The sequence below is a fragment of the Mustelus asterias genome, chromosome 17, assembly GCF_964213995.1.
Source record: "Mustelus asterias chromosome 17, sMusAst1.hap1.1, whole genome shotgun sequence".
NCBI lineage: Eukaryota > Metazoa > Chordata > Chondrichthyes > Carcharhiniformes > Triakidae > Mustelus > Mustelus asterias.
Genome location: NC_135817.1, coordinates 12,179,287 through 12,198,611, shown reverse-complemented (window position 1 = coordinate 12,198,611; position 19,325 = coordinate 12,179,287). Strand labels below are relative to the sequence as shown.

At 44.3% G+C, this 19,325-nt stretch overlaps 1 protein-coding gene across 6 annotated transcripts in view; it reads right to left on the bottom strand.

Annotated features, from left to right (window-relative positions):
* mcf2la (mcf.2 cell line derived transforming sequence-like a) overlaps window positions 1-19,325 on the bottom strand; it is a 170,556-nt gene that overhangs the window by 66,396 nt on the left and 84,835 nt on the right. For all 6 annotated transcript variants that reach the window (XM_078232301.1, XM_078232300.1, XM_078232302.1 and 3 more), the window contains 3 exons: window positions 17,916-18,107; window positions 11,447-11,638; window positions 8,165-8,330 (listed from right to left, as the gene is read on the bottom strand). In XM_078232301.1, the coding sequence (XP_078088427.1) occupies window positions 8,165-8,330; window positions 11,447-11,638; window positions 17,916-18,107 (550 nt within the window). The remainder of the gene's footprint in view (window positions 1-8,164; window positions 8,331-11,446; window positions 11,639-17,915; window positions 18,108-19,325) is intronic.

Below are 19,325 nucleotides of genomic sequence, written 5' to 3'. Positions count from 1 at the left end.
AAAACACATTTTCAATGGGAACCAGCTTGTTGTTCTCAGCAATGCTATTCATTGGTAAACTAACCAAGCTGGCTAACTATCCATTGGTAAACTAACCTGGTTAGCTTATTTATTGTAAATGAACCTGACCTGGGTAACTATCCATTGCAGAACTAACCTGGCTAATTATCCATTGGTAAACTAACCTGGGTTGCTATCCACTGGTAAACGAGCCTGGTTAACTATTCATTGGTAAACCAGCCTGGTTAACTATTCATTGGTAAACTAACCTGGAATACCAACCAACCAGCAGTAGAATCACTCAAAGGAACCACCAATCGCAGTAACCTTCCAAAGGTATAATGATTTGCTTAATCAACAAGACAGCAAACCTGAACCACTCCATTGGGAGTGTCAAACTAGGAAATCCTGGTCATGAAGAGGTGGCAATGATGATTGTTACGAGGTAAATTGGTGCAGTCACTGGTTGATTCATTTAATTCCAAACAACATGGAAGTGTAATGAATAAAGTGAACTGACTGCTGGTATATATACCTTGAGCAGGAGGGGACAAGGCAGCAGTGATTAACAGACAGATAGTTATGGACAGAGCACAGTGGGATTATAAAAAGATCATCTCAGCCACTTCATAACTGATTTTCTTACATTCCTTGTGGTTTTGATAACCAATGTGATCAACAGACATTAACCCGAACTGGTACACTTACCAACCCGCCAGTAAGCATATCTCCAGATTCTGCTGCATATACGGGCCAATGACCATAGGGTTTGTCTGTCTAAGCCTCCGGTTGTCATTCAGACAGAGCCATACAGACTGAAGCATTTAGATGAGCACTTGAAATGCCATTGCAGACAAGGCTACGGACCAAGTGCTGGCAAATGGGATTAGAATACATGGGTACTTGATAGTTGGTGCAGACATGGGCCGGATGGCCTCCTTCTGTGCTGTAAAACATTATGACTATATGCCATCTGCGGCCAGTATACTGGCAGTGACTCAGTGCTAGGCTTGCACATCCAGTGCCAATAATTGCCAAACTGTGGCCTGAAGCTCATTGCACCTCCTGGCAAACATGTTGATGGTGCTGTTGAGTGACAAAAGAGGACAGAACTCCTCATCTCATCCTCACACAGCAGACAGGAGAGGGGGAGGGGGTCAGTGTGCTGGGCTGTTACCATTTGCTAGCACCTCTGAATTTCTGTCCCAACATTTTTGTCCTTTGATTCTTATGCCTGAAGAGACATGTGACATGTAAGCTACTGGGTTGCCATGCATGTACTTTGAGGTTCTCCAGAGCTCTCACTACTTTTGTCCCTTTATTTACCCTGTCTATTTAATTTCAATTTATACACAATTTTGGCCAACTTGTGTTTTGTCTACCCATCCAAGGATGTATTTTAATCTAATGCTAGTGAGGTAACAATTGGAGTCCATTTCTACCTGAATCTGCAACAAGAACATGTATTTATACAGTTTCTGTGATGATACTGTGCCTTTAAGAAATGTATTTATAGCACATTTCTTATAAGGAGTATGTTTGCAAGTCATCTCTGTTTTATACAGTGCCAATATTTCTGGGCAGCAGGCAGCTTAAATATTGAGAATGCAGGATAATGACTGATTTTAGCTAGGGATGTGTTTATTTAAACAGAGTTAATGCATTTTTGTTTACTTAGGTTTCCCTTGGGGTTTCAGAGCAGGGCTTTGATTAGGTTGATTAGCAAAGTCATGCGATTAATGGGAGGAGCTAAGCTTGCAGGGAAGAAAACATTTTTTAGTTTCATTTTTAAAAAAATTAACAGCAGTTGCTGACTGGAACTGGCTCTCTCTGAAAGAGGTGGCTCTCTCTGAAAAGATCTCTGTTTCTCCAGAGGTATTCAAAAAGCTTAAAGACTGTTAACAAGTACAAGCGCATAAGCCTGTGTTGTTTGCTAACTGATTTTGTAGATGAGTTTTAAGTCTGTAAGTGGAATATTGCTTGAATTGAAACTTGAGGTTAGCAGTTAAGAATTGTATCTTTTCATGTTCAGGTATTATTCAAATGTTAAATGTTAAGCTGATTCATTTGTTATAATTAACTGTGGTGTTAAATAAAGTTTGATTTGATAAAAGCGTACCAGTTTGTCAGTAGAATCGCACCTAGAATGAAACATCTTATCCTCACACTAATGATAAAATAGCAAATAGTTGGGGTCTAGTTTGATTAGGGTTTCTGATCTCGTACCCTAACACTTTTTTAATGCAATGAAGCTTCCTGAAGCCCTTCCCAGAAGTTAACCAAATAAACTATGACAGAGTCAGATAAGGTGATAATAGATTAGGTGACCAAAAACTTGATCAAAGAGATAGGTCTTAAGTGTTTTCAACGAGGAAAGTGAGACAAAGAGGCAGAGAGGTTTAGGGAGAGTATTCCAGAGTTTGGTGCCGTGGAAACTGAAGGCATGGCCGCCAATGGTGGAGTAATTATAATTAGGAATGCTCATGAGCATAAATATCTGGAGTTGGAGGAGATTACAGAGATAGGAAGGGAGTGAGGCCATGGAGGCATTTGGAAAAACGGAATGGGAATTTAAAAATCCGTACATTGCTTTACCGGGAGCCAGGGTAGATCAGCGAGCATGGGGGTGATAGGGGAAATGGGACTTGGTGAGAATTAAGACAGGGGCAGCAGAGTTTTGGATGAGCTCAGCGGGTAAAATGTGGGAGACCAGCCAGGAGTTCGTTGGAACAGTCAAGTCTAGAGGCAATGAAGGCAAGAACGAGGGTTTCAGCATCAGGCGAGCTGAGACAGGGGCAAAGTCGCATGATATGTGGCTGGAAACTCATCTCGAGACCAAATGTGACACCTAAGTTGCAAACAGACTGGCTTAAAGGCAGACTGTTGCCAGAGAGAGGGGTGGAGTCAGTAGCTAGGGAATGGAGTTTGGAAATGGACTAAAACCAATGGCCAGGATTTTCCAGGCCCCAGAACGTTGGGTTTTCCTGGAAACTAATGAGGCGAGCCACTGACCGCTGATCAAGACCTGCCGGTCCCATCGAAATCTATGGGCTTTTGCATGGCTCTCCCACCCTGCCACGTGGAACTCTCCACATGGGGCAACTTTGGCAAGACCGGAAGATCCCATCAGTGGGAAAGGCTGGAAAATCCCACCCAATGGCTTCAGCTTTCCTAGCATGCAATTGGAGAACATTTCTGCTAGTCCAGATGTTAGATAGGCAGTCTGATAACTTAGCAATAGTGGAAGGCTCAAGAGAGGTGGTGCTAAGGTAGAGCTGAGTGGCATCAGGGTACATGTGGAATCTGAAACAATAAGAGGATGCTGGAAAATACTCAACAGGTCTGCCAGCAGCTATCAGGAGAGAAACACAGTTAACGTTTTAAGCCCATTGACTCTTTGTCGGAACTGAAAGGAGGGAGAATGTAGAAACTGCAACAGAAATGTGAAAACAATTGTGCTGTCTGATTAAATCACCAATTGGTTTCCTCTGGATGCTCTGGTTTCCTTCCACAGTCCAAAGCTGTGCAGGTTGGGTGGATTGCCCATGGTAAATTGCCCCCTAGTGTCCCAAGATGTGTAGGTTAGGGAGATTAACGGGGTAAATACGTGGGTTTACGGGGATAGGGTCTAGATAAGGTGAAAAGGTTGGTGCAGACTCGACAAGTTGAATGGCCTCCTTGTGCACTGTGGGGATTCTATGATGGGCTGCATGTGGATGAAAAATGTGATAGGGGACTCAATGGTCAGAGGTACAGACCGGAGGTTCTGTGGTCGGGACAGAGACTCCCGCATAGTTTGTTGCCTCCCAGGTGCCAAGGTCAGCGATGTCTCTGATCGCGTGCACAGCGTTCTAAAGTGGGAAGGTGATCAGCCAGATGTCGTGGTACACGTCGGTACCAATGACGTGGGAAGGAAGAGTGAGGAGGTCCTAAAGAGTGAGTACAAAGAGCTTGGAAGGAAGTTAAAAAGCAAGACCCCGAGGGTAGTAATCTCAGGATTGCTACCTGAGCCACATGCCAGTGAGGGCAGGAGTAGGATGCTTGGGCGGATAAACACGTGGCTGAGGAACTGGTGTAGGGGGCAGGGTTTCCAATTCTTGGATCATTGGGACCTCTTTTGGGGCAGGTGGGACCTCTACAAGAGAGACGGGTTACACCTAAACTACAAGGGGACCAATATACTTGCAGGGAGATTTGCTAGTGTTATTGGGGAGCGTTTAAACTAGATTTGCAGGGGGGTGGGAACCAGAGTGCCAGAGCAGATAGTGGAGCAGGGGTAAAAAGACAGGTTAGTTCAAGCAAAATCACAAATGGAAGGGTAGAGTGTGGTGGAAATAATTTTTTGAGGTGTGTCTATTTCAATGCCAGGAGTATTGTGGGGAAGGCAGATGAGCTGAAGGCGTGGATAGACACGTGGAAATATGACATTATAGCCATTAGTGAAACTTGGCTGCAGGAGGGGCAGGACTGGCAGCTCAATGTTCCAGGGTTCCAATGTTTCAGGCGGGATAGAGGCAGAGGGATGAAAGGTGGGGGTGTGGCATTGTTGGTCAGGGAAAATGTTACAGCGGTACTCAGGCAGGATAGATTAGGGAGCTTGTCTACAGAGGCCCTATGGGTGGAGCTGAGAAACAGGAAAGGTATGACCACGTTAATGGGTTTGTATTATAGACCACCCAATAGTCAGCGAGAATTGGAGGAGCAAATCAGCGGAGAGATAGCTGACAACTGCAAGGAACACAAAGTTGTGATAGTAGGGGATTTTAATTTTCCACATATAGATTGGGACTCGCATACTGTTAAAGGTTTAGACGGGGTAGAGTTTGTAAAATGTGTTCAGGAGAATTTTCTACATCAGTATATAGAGGTGCCAACTAGAGAGGATGCGATATTGGATCTCCTATTGGGAAATGAGTTAGGGCAGGTGATGGATGTGAGTGTGAGGGAACACTTTGGATCCAGTGATCATAATGCCATTAGTTTCAACCTGATCGTGGATAAGGATAGATCTGGGCCTCGGGTTGAAGTTCTGAACTGGAAAAAGGCCAAATTTGATGAAATGAGAAGGGATCTGGGAAGTGTGGATTGGCACAGGCTGTTCTCTGGTAAGGATGTAAATGGAAAGTGGGAGGCCTTCAAAGGAGAAATTTTGAGAGTGCAGAGTTTGTATGCTCCTGTCAGGATTAAAGGCAAAGTAAATAGGAATAAGGAACCTTGGTTCTCGAGGGAGATTGTAACACTGATTAAGAGGAAGAGAGAGTTGTATGAAATGTACAGGCAGCAAGGAACACATCAGATGCTCGAGGAGTATAAAAAGTGCAAGAAGCTACTTAAGAGGGAAATCAGGAGGGCTAAAAGAAGACATGAGGTTGCTTTGGCAGACAGAGTGAAGGAAAATCCAAAGAGCTTCTATAGGTATGTTAGGAGCAAAAGGATAGTGAGGGATAAAATTGGTCCTCTTGAAGACCAGAGTGGTAGACTGTGTATGGAACCAAAAGAGATGGGGGGAGATACTAAATGGTTTTTTTGCATCCGTATTTACTGAGGAAACGGGCATGGAGTCTACGGAAATAGGGCAAACTGGTAGGGAGGCCATGGAACCTTTACAGATTAAAGGGGAGGAGGTGCTCGCTGTCTTGAGGCAAATCAGAGTGGATAAATCCCCAGGACCGGACAGGGTATTCCCACGGACCTTGAGGGAAGCTAGTGTTGAACTTGCAGGGGCCCTGGCAGACATATTTAAAATGTCAGTATTCACGGGGGAGGTGCCGGATGATTGGAGGGTGGCTCATGTTGTTCCGTTGTTTAAAAAAGGTTCCAAAAGAAATCCGGGAAATTATCGGCCAGTAAGTTTGACGTCGGTGGTGGACAAGTTATTGGAAGGTGTGATACGGGATAGGATCTACAAATATTTGGATAGACAGGGACTTATTAGGGAGAGTCAACATGGCTTTGTGCGTGGTAGGTCATGTTTGACCAATCTATTAGAGTTTTCCGAGGAGGTTACCAGGAAAGTGGATGAAGGGAAGGCGGTGGATGTTGTCTACCTGGATTTCAGCAAGGCCTTTGACAAGGTCCCTCATGGGAGGTTAGTTAGGAAGGTTCAGTCGCTAGGTATACATGGGGAGGTAGTAAATTGGATAAGACACTGGCTCAATGGAAGAAGCCAGAGAGTGGTTGTGGAGGATTGCTTCTCTGAGTGGAGGCCTGTGACTAGTGGTGTGCCGCAGGGATCGGTGTTGGGGCCATTGATGTTTGTCATCTATATCAATGATCTGGATGATAATGTGGTCAATTGGATCAGCAAGTTTGCTGATGATACAAAGATTGGAGGTGTAGTGGACAGTGAGGAAGGTTTTCAAAGCTTGCAGAGGGATTTGGACCAACTAGAAAAATGGGCTGAAAAATGGCAAATGGAATTTAACGCAGACAAGTGTGAGATATTGCACTTTGGAAGGACAAATCAAAGTAGAACGTACAGGGTAAATGGTAGGACTCTGAAGAGTGCAGTTGAACAGAGGGATCTGGGAATACAGGTACAGAATTCCCTAAAAGTGACGTCACAGGTGGATAGGGTCGTAAAGAGTGCCTTTGGTACATTGGCCTTTATAAATCGGAGTATCGAGTATAAAAGTTGGAGTGTTATGGTAAGGTTATATAAGGCATTGGTGAGGCCGAATTTGGAGTATTGTGTACAGTTTTGGTCACCTAGTTACAGGAAGGATGTAAATAAGATTGAAAGAGTGCAGAGAAGGTTCACAAGGATGTTGCCGGGACTTGAGAAGCTGAGTTACAGAGAGAGATTGAATAGGTTGGGACTTTATTCCCTGGAGCGTAGAAGATTGAGGGGAGATTTGATAGAGGTGTATAAGATTTTGATGGGTATAGATAGAGTGAATGCAAGCAGGCTTTTTCCACTGAGGCTAGGGGAGAAAAAAACCAGAGGGCATGGGTTAAGGGTGAAAGGAGAAAAGTTTAAAGGGAATATTAGGGGGGGCTTCTTCACGCAGAGAGTGGTGGGAGTGTGGAATGGGCTGCCGGATAAAGTGGTAAATGCGGGGTCACTTTTAACATTTAAGAAAAACTTGGACGGGTTCATGGATGAGAGGGGTGTGGAGGGATATGGTCCAAGTGCAGATCAGTGGGACTAGGCATAAAATGGTTCGGCACAGACAAGAAGGGCCAAAAGGCCTGTTTCTGAGCTGTAACTTTCTATGGTTCTATGGTTCTAACTGTCTAAAATCACTCGGTTCAAAACTGCACATACCTAGCAAGGCCTTTACAGGGTTAACAGCTGGGCAGCAAAATCAAATGGCACAGCTAAGACAGGGCAGATGTTTCCAGAGCGATGATTGCTTGAAAAGAAAAATGCTGCCAGATGTGCAAGTGGCTGAAACCTGGGGCAGTTGGGTGATTTGAGAGAGAGATGATCAGCTGTCCTCTGGGAGACGGCTTTCTGAAGGAAGACAAAACGTTGGACATGTCCACAGCTGTGGCACAAACATCGCAGCGCTCCCCTGTGCTAATAACATTTCTATTTTTACAGTTTTAATTAGCAGCACTTCGGGGGCAGATGCTCTGTTAATAAGGGGACTTGGAAACCTCAAGTCAGTATACAAGGATCCACTGAATCCCAACAGTGCAGACTCAGCCCCATTCAGCCCATCGAGTCTCAGCTAGCTGTTTCATTAAACGTGGAGGATTAATAACTAGCGTGCATTTGCTGGGTCTTTCTAGCTTTTAGTCTAACTGAATGTGTAATGATGCACTTTCACAGACTTCATTAGAAACACAAAAAAATTTAGTAACAAATTGTATAGCAGCCACATAGTCCCCAACTTGTCTCCTGCCTAAGAAGGGACACTACCCCCTGAGGTGATTACCTATTCTGAGTCCCAATTGGTCCCTCAAATCAGGTGACCCTTACTCTGCTGTGTTGCCCTGAAAGGAACAATGACCGCATAATCACCACAGAACGTAAGGTTGTTCAACACTTCCCAGAACTGTAAACATAATTGACACAGTAACAGTGAGAACATACAGTTACCAGAGGTAGGCTCAAGTTAAACAACAGCTCCCACGAGTGCTATCAATCATTTAATTGACTTGAAATCTCATTCCAAAAAGTAGAAAGAGATTTTATATTGAAAAGTTCAAACAATACCTGTCCTGGGGAGGAGGATGGGAGATCTTGGAACTCCTTCTGGCCGAGGAGCCACTGGTTGTACTGGACGGGTTTGTTTTGCAGCCAGCTTCTTGAGGCTTATTCGCCGCTTTTCAAACATCTCCTCCATCTCCTCTTGTTTCTGGAAGATTTTTAAGACACGTGCCTGCAAAATGAACGAAGAGACCTGACACACTCATACGGATAACAAACCAAAGCTCTTACCTCATTTTTTATGTTTCATCCCTTCTTCATTCCCTGATCCATCCGTTTGCTATCTTCCTGCCTCACTTGTGCATGAATCTCTGCAACATGCCCTCACCTCCAAGGTTCTGATGTGCAAGGGTTTCTGTCACTCTGCTTCATCCAAACAGTCAGGTATATATTATTCCCTTATGTATATTATTCCCCATGGTATACTTTCAAACCCACAACTTCTATCATCTCGACAGACAAGTCAGCAGATACCTGGGAACGCCACCACCTGCTAATTCCCCTCCAAACCGCACACCATCCTGACTTGGAAATATATCGCTGTTCCTTCACTGTCACGGGGTCAAAATCCTGGAACTCCCTCCCTAACAGTGCTGTAGGTGTGCCTACACCACATGGACTGCAGTGGTTCAGAAAGGCAGCTCACCACCGCCATCTCAAGGACAGTTAGGGATGAGCAATAAATGCTGGTCGAGCCAGCAACACTCACATCCTATGAAAGAATATTTAAAAATCTATTCCTTATTGTTTATTATTCCCTCCTGCATGCTATTCTTTTTCAGTTGATCACTTTGCAACCCTCAGGACTCAATGCTGACTTTGGCAGCTTTAGATTGTGATTGTTCTCCATCTTAAAGCCCCTTTTTAAAAAAATCCCATTTCCGCAATGCAAACCACCCCCCCCCCCCACCCCAGACTACTGTCTTTTGTTCTGAAACTTGCCACATCTTGTCACAGCTACAGTTTAATATCTAACACGTTCTCCCTCTCTTTAGTTCTGACTAAGAACCCTCACAGCTGCTGACAGACCTTCTGAATTTTTCCAGCATTCTCTGTCCCCGTTTCAGATTCCAGCATCTGCAGTTTTAAGCTTCTTTATTTCCCTCTTTATAACATACATTTCGATATACTATTCTTCCCTGAGAGGAATGATCTGACAATAAGGAAAGTTTCTAATATTCAGTTAGAAATAGTAAAAATAGGAGCAGGAGGAGGCCATTTGGCCCTTCGAGCCTGCTCCATCATTCGTTATGATCATGGCTGATCATTCAACTCATTAGCCTGATCCGGCCTTCTCCCCATATCCTTTGATCCCCCAAGAGCTATATCTAACTCCTTCTTGAAAACATACAATCTTTTGGCCTCAATTGCTTTCTGCATTTGCGAATTCCACAGGCTCACCATTCTCTGGTTGAAGAAATTCCTCCACATCTCAGTCCTAAAAGGATTACCCTGTATCTTTAGACTATGACCCCCAGTTCTGTACATCGGGAATATCCTTTCTGCATCTTTCCGGTCTAGTCCTGTCAGAGTGATATAGATTTCTATGAGATTCCTCCCCCCCCCCGCAACTCATTCTTCTGAACTCCAGTGAATATAATCCGAACCAACTCAATTGCTCCTCATATGTCAATGCTCATCAGGTTTAACAGTTCAGCTCAGAGATATGAATCTAGTGTCTCTGTTTATTTATTTAAATATTATGATAGTTTCAGGAGATTCGAATTCCCTCAGCTACCTCTTGGATTATTCTGAGGAGAAGGAGTTCCTCATGGTGCTGGGGTGGGAGGTAGCTACCAACAGTTCCAGATAGATTTCTGAAGGGATTCTGATGGAGCCCCTTGGCATACAGCAGAGATCCAAATGCATTGTGGTCCCTTTTTTAAAAAAAAACTTGCCTCGTAATAAATGGCGCTTTGAACCACCCTTTGAATAGAATGACGAGTCTGGGCGGCGGAGGGAGTGGGTGTTATTGGTGAGCGGGAGATGGAGCAGGGATTACTTCTATTGAGAGTTCCCACCCCTGTGCTCTTTATGTGAGGTACTGAGGCCGTGAGGTGCAGTAAAGTGACCACCACAGAGGGCTCCACCCCAGGGAAACAGCCTGCTGTGAGCTGGATTTTACATTTTTAAAATTTTATTCAGGAGGCCAAAGGATTGGAGTCAAGAGTGAGAAGTGAGCTTGGGCAATATCTACCACTCCCCCTCATCCCCAGGGCAGACACAGAGTCAGAAAATAAGCACATTGGAGCCAGGAGCAGGAGTCGGCCATTTGAGCCCTTGTGCCTGCTCCACAATTCAGTGAGGTGGCTGATCTGATTGTGTGGCCTTATCCCAAATTTCTTGTCTGACCCCCCACAATGCCGTTGATATTCTTGTAGACCAAAAATCTGTATAACTCAGTCTCGAACATCTTCAATGACCCAGCCTCCATTGCTCTCTGGGATAGAGAATTCCAAAGACTAACGACCCTCAGATAAGAAATCCCCCCTCCCTTCTTTTAAACTGTGACCCTTCCTTCCAGATTCCCCAGCGAAGGGCAACATCCTCTTAACATTGACCCTGTCAAGCCCTCCCCTCAGAATCTTATGTTTCAATAAGATCACCTCTCGTTCTTCTAAACTCCAATAAATCCAGGCCATTCCTTTCCTCATAAGACAACCCCCTTCATCCCAGGACCGTAAGACCAGAAGATATCGGAGCAGAATTAGGCCATTCGGCCCATCGAGTCTGCCCCGCTATTCAATCATGGCTGATAAGTTTCTCAACCCATTCTCCTGCTTTTTCTCCATAACCTTTGATCCCCTTATCAATCAAGAACTTATCTCTGTCTTTAAATGCACTCAACAATCCAGCCTTCACAGCCTTCTGTGGCAATGAATTCCATAGATTCACCACCCTCTGAAGAAGCTCCTCCTCATCGCGGTTCTAAAGGGTTGTCCCGGAGTCGACTGAGTGAACCTTCTGTGAACTGCTTCCCTCTTTAAGAGTGGATCCCTCTTTAAGTAAAGACGCCCAAAACGATACACCGTACGCTAGGAGTAATCTCAACTGTGCCTTTTCTGTGCTATTGAGCAGATGGGTGCCAGGGCTTTGCTGCTTGGCCCACCTAAACAATGCTGACTGATCTTGATGTGTGGAACCTGAGCCTAACCATGGGGAATTGCATCCCAAGGAACCCGAGCCATGGGATCATTAAATACCACAACTAACATAACTTATAGGTGTTAAATGAGCCAGTTTCACTTGGTTTCCAACATTTACTCTCCAATACTTTCAAATACTTACCATGAGTTCACCTCCAAGGATAGCTCCATACTCATTTGTGATCTTGCTGTGGTCCTCCAACTTCTGGCCTGAGGCCGTGTCCAGGTATTTCTCGATCTCCTGCAGGGCTGCCTCTGCCCCATCCTGGGACTGGCACTTATCAACAGATTGTGAGGCTAGCAGGTAAATCCCAGAATCACACCAGTGCATGGCCTATGGGAAAGAAGAGGGAGCGCAATTAGTACAGGCACAGCAAGGCATCAAAATGAACTGGCTAGGTAGAGATGTATCTTTCGCCCAGCCGTGGGTGCAGCCAAGCTAGCATGCATTGGTGCCAGTCTATAGCCAGGGAAAATGGGCAGGGTTAGCGACAGGAAGAGCAAAAATAACTGATGGTTAACATAAAGGAGAGTATCAAACAGCATTGTGGTGACCCCCAGCAATGGGCAACCTTCGCTTGTAAGTGGGCCACACGAGTGCCCCCCTCACTTTCATCTCAGTGGGCTGCAAGATTGAAATCGGGCATGTTCACTAACCATAACCCAATGAATAAGATTAAATACATTGAATACACACTGAATATTTTATCACAAACTATAGAAAATGCTTAATTGTTTATACATTAATAAAACTATCAATTTCAAATGGTAAAAGCAAAATTAATATTTACACTCTGGACACAGAGGCATGACTCTCACAGTCAGTGTTGTGAGTAATCAGCCCAACCTCATCTTGCCCTTGCTTCACATGCATATCAATTCAGTCAGATCGGCAGGAAATCAGTGGAACGTGGGTAATGGTCAAAAAAATGTCATGTGGGCCGCACTCAGAACCCAGATAGGCCACAGGTTGCCCACCTCTGCTATATAACATGGGGAAAGCCAGCTGGTAAAGAAAGGGAGGTAGGTCTTTCACTCTTAAACAAGAACGACTATCTCACAAGAAACATTTGAAACATCGAAGCATTAAAAAAAAGATTTTACAGGATCGTAATATGACATTTTGTCAGAAAACACAAGGCAAATCTAAAATTGGAAGAGTTACTTGCTATTTCAGGGAACATTTCCAACAACTTTACTCAATGCAGTAAAGTTTGTGTTTTTGGCACTCTATCAACCAATTCTCTGGAACTGTAATTTCTGATCTTCCCTAATACGAACCAACACTTTACCAAGTGGAAACTATGACAAGCTTAACTGGAACTGTACATGTTGTATTATTTTATAATTTATGTCTTAATGTACTGTTGAAAATTAGAAGTAAAAAGAATACTAATCTTTACTTCCCGAGTACTTGTATATTGGTTCATGCTACAGTTATTGCATTGTATTATATTGCTATTTGGAACCCTCTATTAACCAGCGTTTTTGATTAACCAACTCCATCCATTCCCCTGTGCTTGGTGGACAACGAAAGTTTTACTGTATTGAAATTATTCTGAGCTCCTCGCTGATAAAAATCATGGTGCAGGGCTTCATGTTAGTCTGAAGAGCTTGCTCCTTAGGGGATTGAACTCACTTAACTTTACCAATCTTATCTACTGAGACAATTGAAGAGAATGTCTCCATAGTCAGTCTATGTTGAATAAGTGTGTGTATGTGTGTGTCTGTGAATCTTAGTCTGTGCATCTGTGTGTCTACGTGCGTATCTGTGTCTCAGCATGTCTCCCCGCATGAGTCTGAGTGTGTGTCTCCGCATGTGTCTGAGTGTGTGTCCCCGCATGTGTCTGAGTGTGTGTCTCCGCATGTGTCTGAGTGTGTGTCCCCGCATGTGTCTGAGTGTGTGTCCCCGCATGTGTCTGAGTCCTAACAAGTTGAATCTCTTTTTAGTAGCTGCATAATTATTAATAGACCAGATGTTTTTGTAGCAGGGCATCTAATGACATCTGCTGTTAATTAGATATGCCCTTGCACATCTAATTTTGTTGAATTTTGCGGATGACAATGTGCTGGAAGTGCAAGCTGATAATATTGCAGTGAGGGAACTCAGCACATCTGGGGCCTGAGTGAACAGGACAATCAGCTGCGTACCTCCTTAAATAAACAGATAAAAAGCAGCACACAGACCGAGGCAGAAATGTAAATCAGAGTGAATCAATTCAATCTCAAATCAGGAATAGAAAGAGAAATAAAAAGCTCATTAAAAAATTGGATTGAGAGAGAAAAAAAACAAGAGAGAGGAAAAGAAGAAAATTTCAATTGAAAGTTTTAATTTAAAATCAATTTTCAGTGTCAGAAAGGTTGATCAGCAGTAATTAACATTTATCACACTGCTTATAGGGTACTCAAGCTGGAATGGACAAGACTTTAATAATAACATACAATATAGAAAATAAAAACCGAAAATGCTGGATAAACTTAACAAGTCTGGCACCATCTGTGGAGAGAAACCTTTCAGATCGAAATCACCCTTCTACAGAAGAACATTAACCGAGTTTATCTGTTTTTATTTCAGATTTCCAGCATCCGCAGTACTTTATTTTTATTCGAGTAGACAGATGTGTTTAGTCTACATCTGTATGTAAATACGGTAACGTCATACCACTCAATGCATTTTAATGATACTGCTTTCACAGAAAGGTAGGTGGCTTTGTTGCAAAACTATCAACCCAGTGGCACAACTTGGACAGCAACTTTCAGACATTTCAGTTGAACTGCACATCTGTCCCTTATGTAATGTTGCTGTATTAGTAACGCATAAATAACAGGGAGCACGAGTAGTCTCACAATTACTTTGACAGCAAAATCGGAGCCAGTTTCTTTAATTATGCCTTCGGAGCTTTCCAAAGTCTTCCATGGGTCAGAGGCCAATGCCAATGGCTGTGTTGGGATCAAAAATGTTCCCCATCATACAGATACCTCTGGATGACCTCTGCTAGGGTCGTACGATGATACTGCTGTCAATGCTTTGAGGTGTATAATCTATTTGAAAGGTAAGCATACTTAAAAAAACACAACATGGGATGTGGGTGTCACTGGCTGGGCAAGCATTTTTGCCCATCTCTGAGGACAGCTGAGAGTCAACCACATTGCTGTGGGTCTGGAGTCACATGTAGGCCAGACCAGGTAAGGATGAGAGATTTCCTTCCCTAAAGGACACGAATGAACCAGATGGGCTTTTACAAGAGTGGTTTCATGGACATCAGTAGATCTTTAGTTCCAGATTTTTATTTAATTCAAATTTCACCATCTGCCATGGTGGGATTCGAACCCAGATCCTGCCCTGGGTCTCTGGATTACTAGTCCAGTGACAACACCACTGTGCCACTGCTTCCCCTGTCATATTATAATATGATTATAAATCTTAAAACAGCATGTATATTTATTTAGTACATAAAATATGAAATGATAATATTGGCTCATAACCTCTGGGCCCTAGGCCCTTGTAACTGGGGGTACTCCAAAGATGTGCTGGGGAATTTCTTCAGAATTCCCCAGGGTCAAATTTCCATTGGGTAATCGACCTGCACCAGGAACCATCCAAAGTTACAATTTAAATCACAAATTTTGTGTAGTTCCGACTATCCTACAGGAATAGCTACCCAGGAGACGTTAGAAGAGTTAAAACCACACCTAACTTCTGAGTATCTATAGCACTGGCCCACTCTAACACCCTACCGACACTGACCATTCATGGAATTCCCTGACTACCCCCAACCACCCCCCTACCTTGCTGACCCTCCATGGGACCCCTGACTGCCCTCGCCACCCTCCAACTAAACCCAATCCACCAACTATACCTCATTCAACTTTACTGGCCTCCTCACCTATACTCTGACAATAGCTCCATCCCCTGACTACTCTCTTCACCCTCCAACTACGACTACCTGCCCAACACCCACCTTGACATTGACCACCTGCACTGCCCACCCACCTCCCCATCAGCCAAAATTCTACACACTTACCTTCTCCCCGGCTTCTCAAAGTAGCTGGACCTTTAAACCTAACTGCTTTATGGAGGCTAGTGCCATATATGTCTTCTTTGGCTGGTGAAATGTAACTAGCGGGATGCCGCAGGGGTCATTCCTTGGACCTCAACTATTTAAGATCTGTACAAATGATCTGCAAGCAGAGACAGAATGTAACATAGCAAAATTTGTGGATGATACTAAAAGGGAAAGTAGGCAGTGAAGAGGATATAAAGATGTTATAGACAGATGTAGGTAGGCTAGGAGAATGGGCCAAAATTTGGCAGATGGAGTTTAATGTGGATAAGCGTGAGGTTATCCATAGCGCGCTGGAGTCTGAATTGTTGAATAGTTTCAAGATGGAGATAGATATATTTCTAATAAAAAAGGGATAAAGGCAGATGGTGAACAGGTGGGGAGGTGGATTTGAGACCAGGGAGAGATCAGCCATGATCTGATTGAATGGCAGAGCAGGCTCGAAGGGCTGAATTTGCCTACTTCTGCTCTTAATTCCTGAGTTCTTATGTCTCCATAGCTTCTATAGAATCCCTACAGTGCAGTAGGAGATCATTTGGTCCATCGAATCTGCACTGCCTCTTCGAAAGAGCATCCCATGCATGGCCAGCACCCACGCCCTATACCCATAACCTTCCTAATCCAGCAAACCTACACATGTTGGGAGACGAAGGGACAATTTAGCATGGCAAATGCACCTAACCTGTACATCTTTGGACTATGGGAGGAAACCGGAGCACCCGGAGAAACTGATGCAGACACAAGGAGCACATGTAAATTCCATGCAGACAGTCACCAAAGTTCAGAATTGAACCTGGATCCCTGGCACTGTGCAGCAGCAGTGCTGACCACTGTGCAGCAGCAGTGCTGACCACTGTGCAGCAGCAGTGCTGACCACTGTGCAGCAGCAGTGCTGACCACTGTGCAGCAGCAGTGCTGACCACTGTGCAGCAGCAGTGCTGACCACTGTGCAGCAGCAGTGCTGACCACTGTGCCACAGTGTCTCCCTCAGTTCCGACCCAGCTGCCCTCCACACCGGAACCCGTTACACAGCACCTTTCTCACCCGGCTCAGGCAAGGTAATTACAGCTGCATTTCAGGGTAAGTAACTAGGAGCAGGGTGGCAAACCAACTGTGACTGCCACTCCACACAAGTTACGGTCCATTATATTTTGGTTATAAGGCTATGATTAGCATAAATCCACATGGTTTTACTAAAGGAAAATCCTATCTGACAAATATACTGGAGTTTCTTTCAATCAACCTCTTATTCTGAAACTGTGACCCTTTGGTCTAGATTGCCTGGCCAGGGAAAACATCCTCATACCCTTCCCTTTAGGAATTTTATATCTTAGGTTATCGGGGGCAGGCAGGATGCAGATTTGAGGTTACTATCAAATCAACCATGATCTTAGTAAATGGCAGAGCAGGCTCGAGGGGCTGAATGGCCTACGTGTGCTCCGTGTTCCTATGTTCATTGTTCTCAACTTTATTCATGAATTCAAAACTCACCCACATTTTACAAATAAAAGACCAGGAGGCCAACAATGGATTCTAGTCAAAGCCTTAGTGTCATCGTCACAAATGATGAATGTGACCCACATCATCAGGAATCGAGAATATAGCTCAGTGACTTCAAAAAGCTGAAGAGCTGAAGCAGGCACTGTAATGTTCGAAGGTTCTGTGTTTGATTATGAGCCCTTTTACATTTGATGCTTGTTGTGTTTGATGAGTTCAGCCTGGGTGTGCACTTGGGGCAAAGTGAAAAAAAAGCTGGAAGTCAGAGCTGCAGCATGGAGCAGACTTTTTAAAAGTATTGTAAACAAAACCTGCTGCATGTATAGAAACAAGTGTCATCTCTTCATAGCTCGGAGATATTTAAAAAAAGAGGCACAGAACCCTAACTCCACACTCCCCCCACCCCGTTTTCCATACTGCGTCCTGCCCTTTCAACCGCTGAGTTAAAGGCTCATAGAAACATAGAAAATAGGAGGAGTAGACTGTAATAAGTCTTCGAAGGCAGAAGTCTCTTCATTTACAAATTCTAACAGCAGTACACAGAGTGCTAATAATCGGCAGTCCATCTCTGGGGGTGTCAGAGGAACTGACACTCCCCGTTAAGTACAAGGCAAAGACTCCCTGATTGGCCCATCAATTGGATCCTTAATCAGGGAGTTCATACTTCAATAGGCCAACCTCAATGGCCTGATTGAAGTCATTACATAGACCATTCGGCCCTTTGAGCCTGCCCCACCCACCATTCATTATGATCATGGCTGATCATCAATCTACGCATCTGGATTGATTAGATTATCAATTTGTATCTGCTTAGATTATCGCCACAAAGCGTGCTTTATGCTGAGGTGTGTCAGGAACATGTCATTAATTTGTGGCCTTTTTATTTCTAAACAGTATGTTGAGCACAAAATTTAGAAAGGTAATTTGCTATAAGCAACCCCAGTCGGTGTGTTCTGCCTGAAGCACTCTATCGTGAAAGAAGACACTTAAAACCCACCAGTCCATTGGGCACCATTTCTAATTTTCCCTGCAACTCAACAAGACTTTTACCTGTTCCAGCCTCTTGTGCAGTTCCATTGATTGATTAAGCAGTTCCTTCTTGGTTTTTATTCCGTTCACTAGGTTGTCACAAACAGCTCGCAGATCAGTGCATTTGGGGCGTATTGAATCCACAGCATAGTGATTGTCCTCGATCAGCTGATCTCCTTGAACAGCCAAGGTTTCGGCTCTCTCCAACACTTCCTGTTACAACACAGACAACAACCTTACCAAAAGACAATCGGTTTGATATCTTCCTTTCGCTACTTGATATTCAAACTGCTTGTACAATTAAAAAAGTGCGAGAGCCTTTCTGAATGAAAACCAGACAGAAATGGATATGATCGCTGGAATTCTACAGCCCCGCCCGTCACAGAATCAGAGCAGGCGAGGGGCAGACAACGGAAGTGTCCGTTGACCTCGGGCGGGATTTTCCAGTCTCGGGTTGAGCGAGGCCGTAACATCCCGCCCGATGCATAAACTCACCCAATTCACATTAAATCCTGGGCCCATTTTCACAGAATATGTAACCCTATCACTGAAAATGCTGGAGAGTTACCCATTTGGCAATCCGTAGAAACCCTACAGTACAGAAAGAGGCCATTTGGCCCATCGAGTCTGCACCGACCACAATCCCACCCAGGCCCTACCCCCATATCCCTACATATTTTACCCGCTAATCCACGCATCCCAGGACACTAAGGGGCAATTTTAGCATGGCCAATCAACCTAACCCGCACATCTTTGGACTGTGGGAGGAAACCGGAGCACCCGGAGGAAACCCACACAGACACGAGGAGAATGTGCAAACTCCACACAGACAGTGACCCAAGCCGGGAATCGAACCCGGGTCCCTGGAGCTGTGAAGCAGCAGTGCTAACCACTGTGCTACCGTGCCGCCCTTAATACTTCTCATCTTTGTAGATGGTGGACAGGCTTTGGGAAGCCAAGTAGTGAGTTATTGGTGCAGGATTACCATTCTCTGACCTGCTTTTGTAGCCACAGTATTTATATGGTTGGTCCAATTCAGTTGTTGATCAACGGTAACCCCCTGGATGTTGACAGTTTGACAAGTGGTGGTTAGCAATGGCAATGCCATTGAATGTGAATAGGTGGTGGTTAGATTCACTTTTGATAGAGATGTGCATTGCCTGGTACTTGTCTATCAATTACTTGGTTCCCTTCCTATCTGGCTTCCCCATTGGATTCTCAGTGGACAACCCTATATTTTCCCACTTTTAATGTGAATGTCTGATAGAAGACTGTGGTGGAATCATGAATGAGTTAGTCTAGCTGGTGATTGTGGAACACACCTTTCATCTCTTGTTTGTTCACTTATCAAATAGTAGAACCATAAAATTCCTACAATGCAGAAAGAGGCCATTCAGCCCATCGAGTCTGCACCGACTCCCTGAAAGAGAA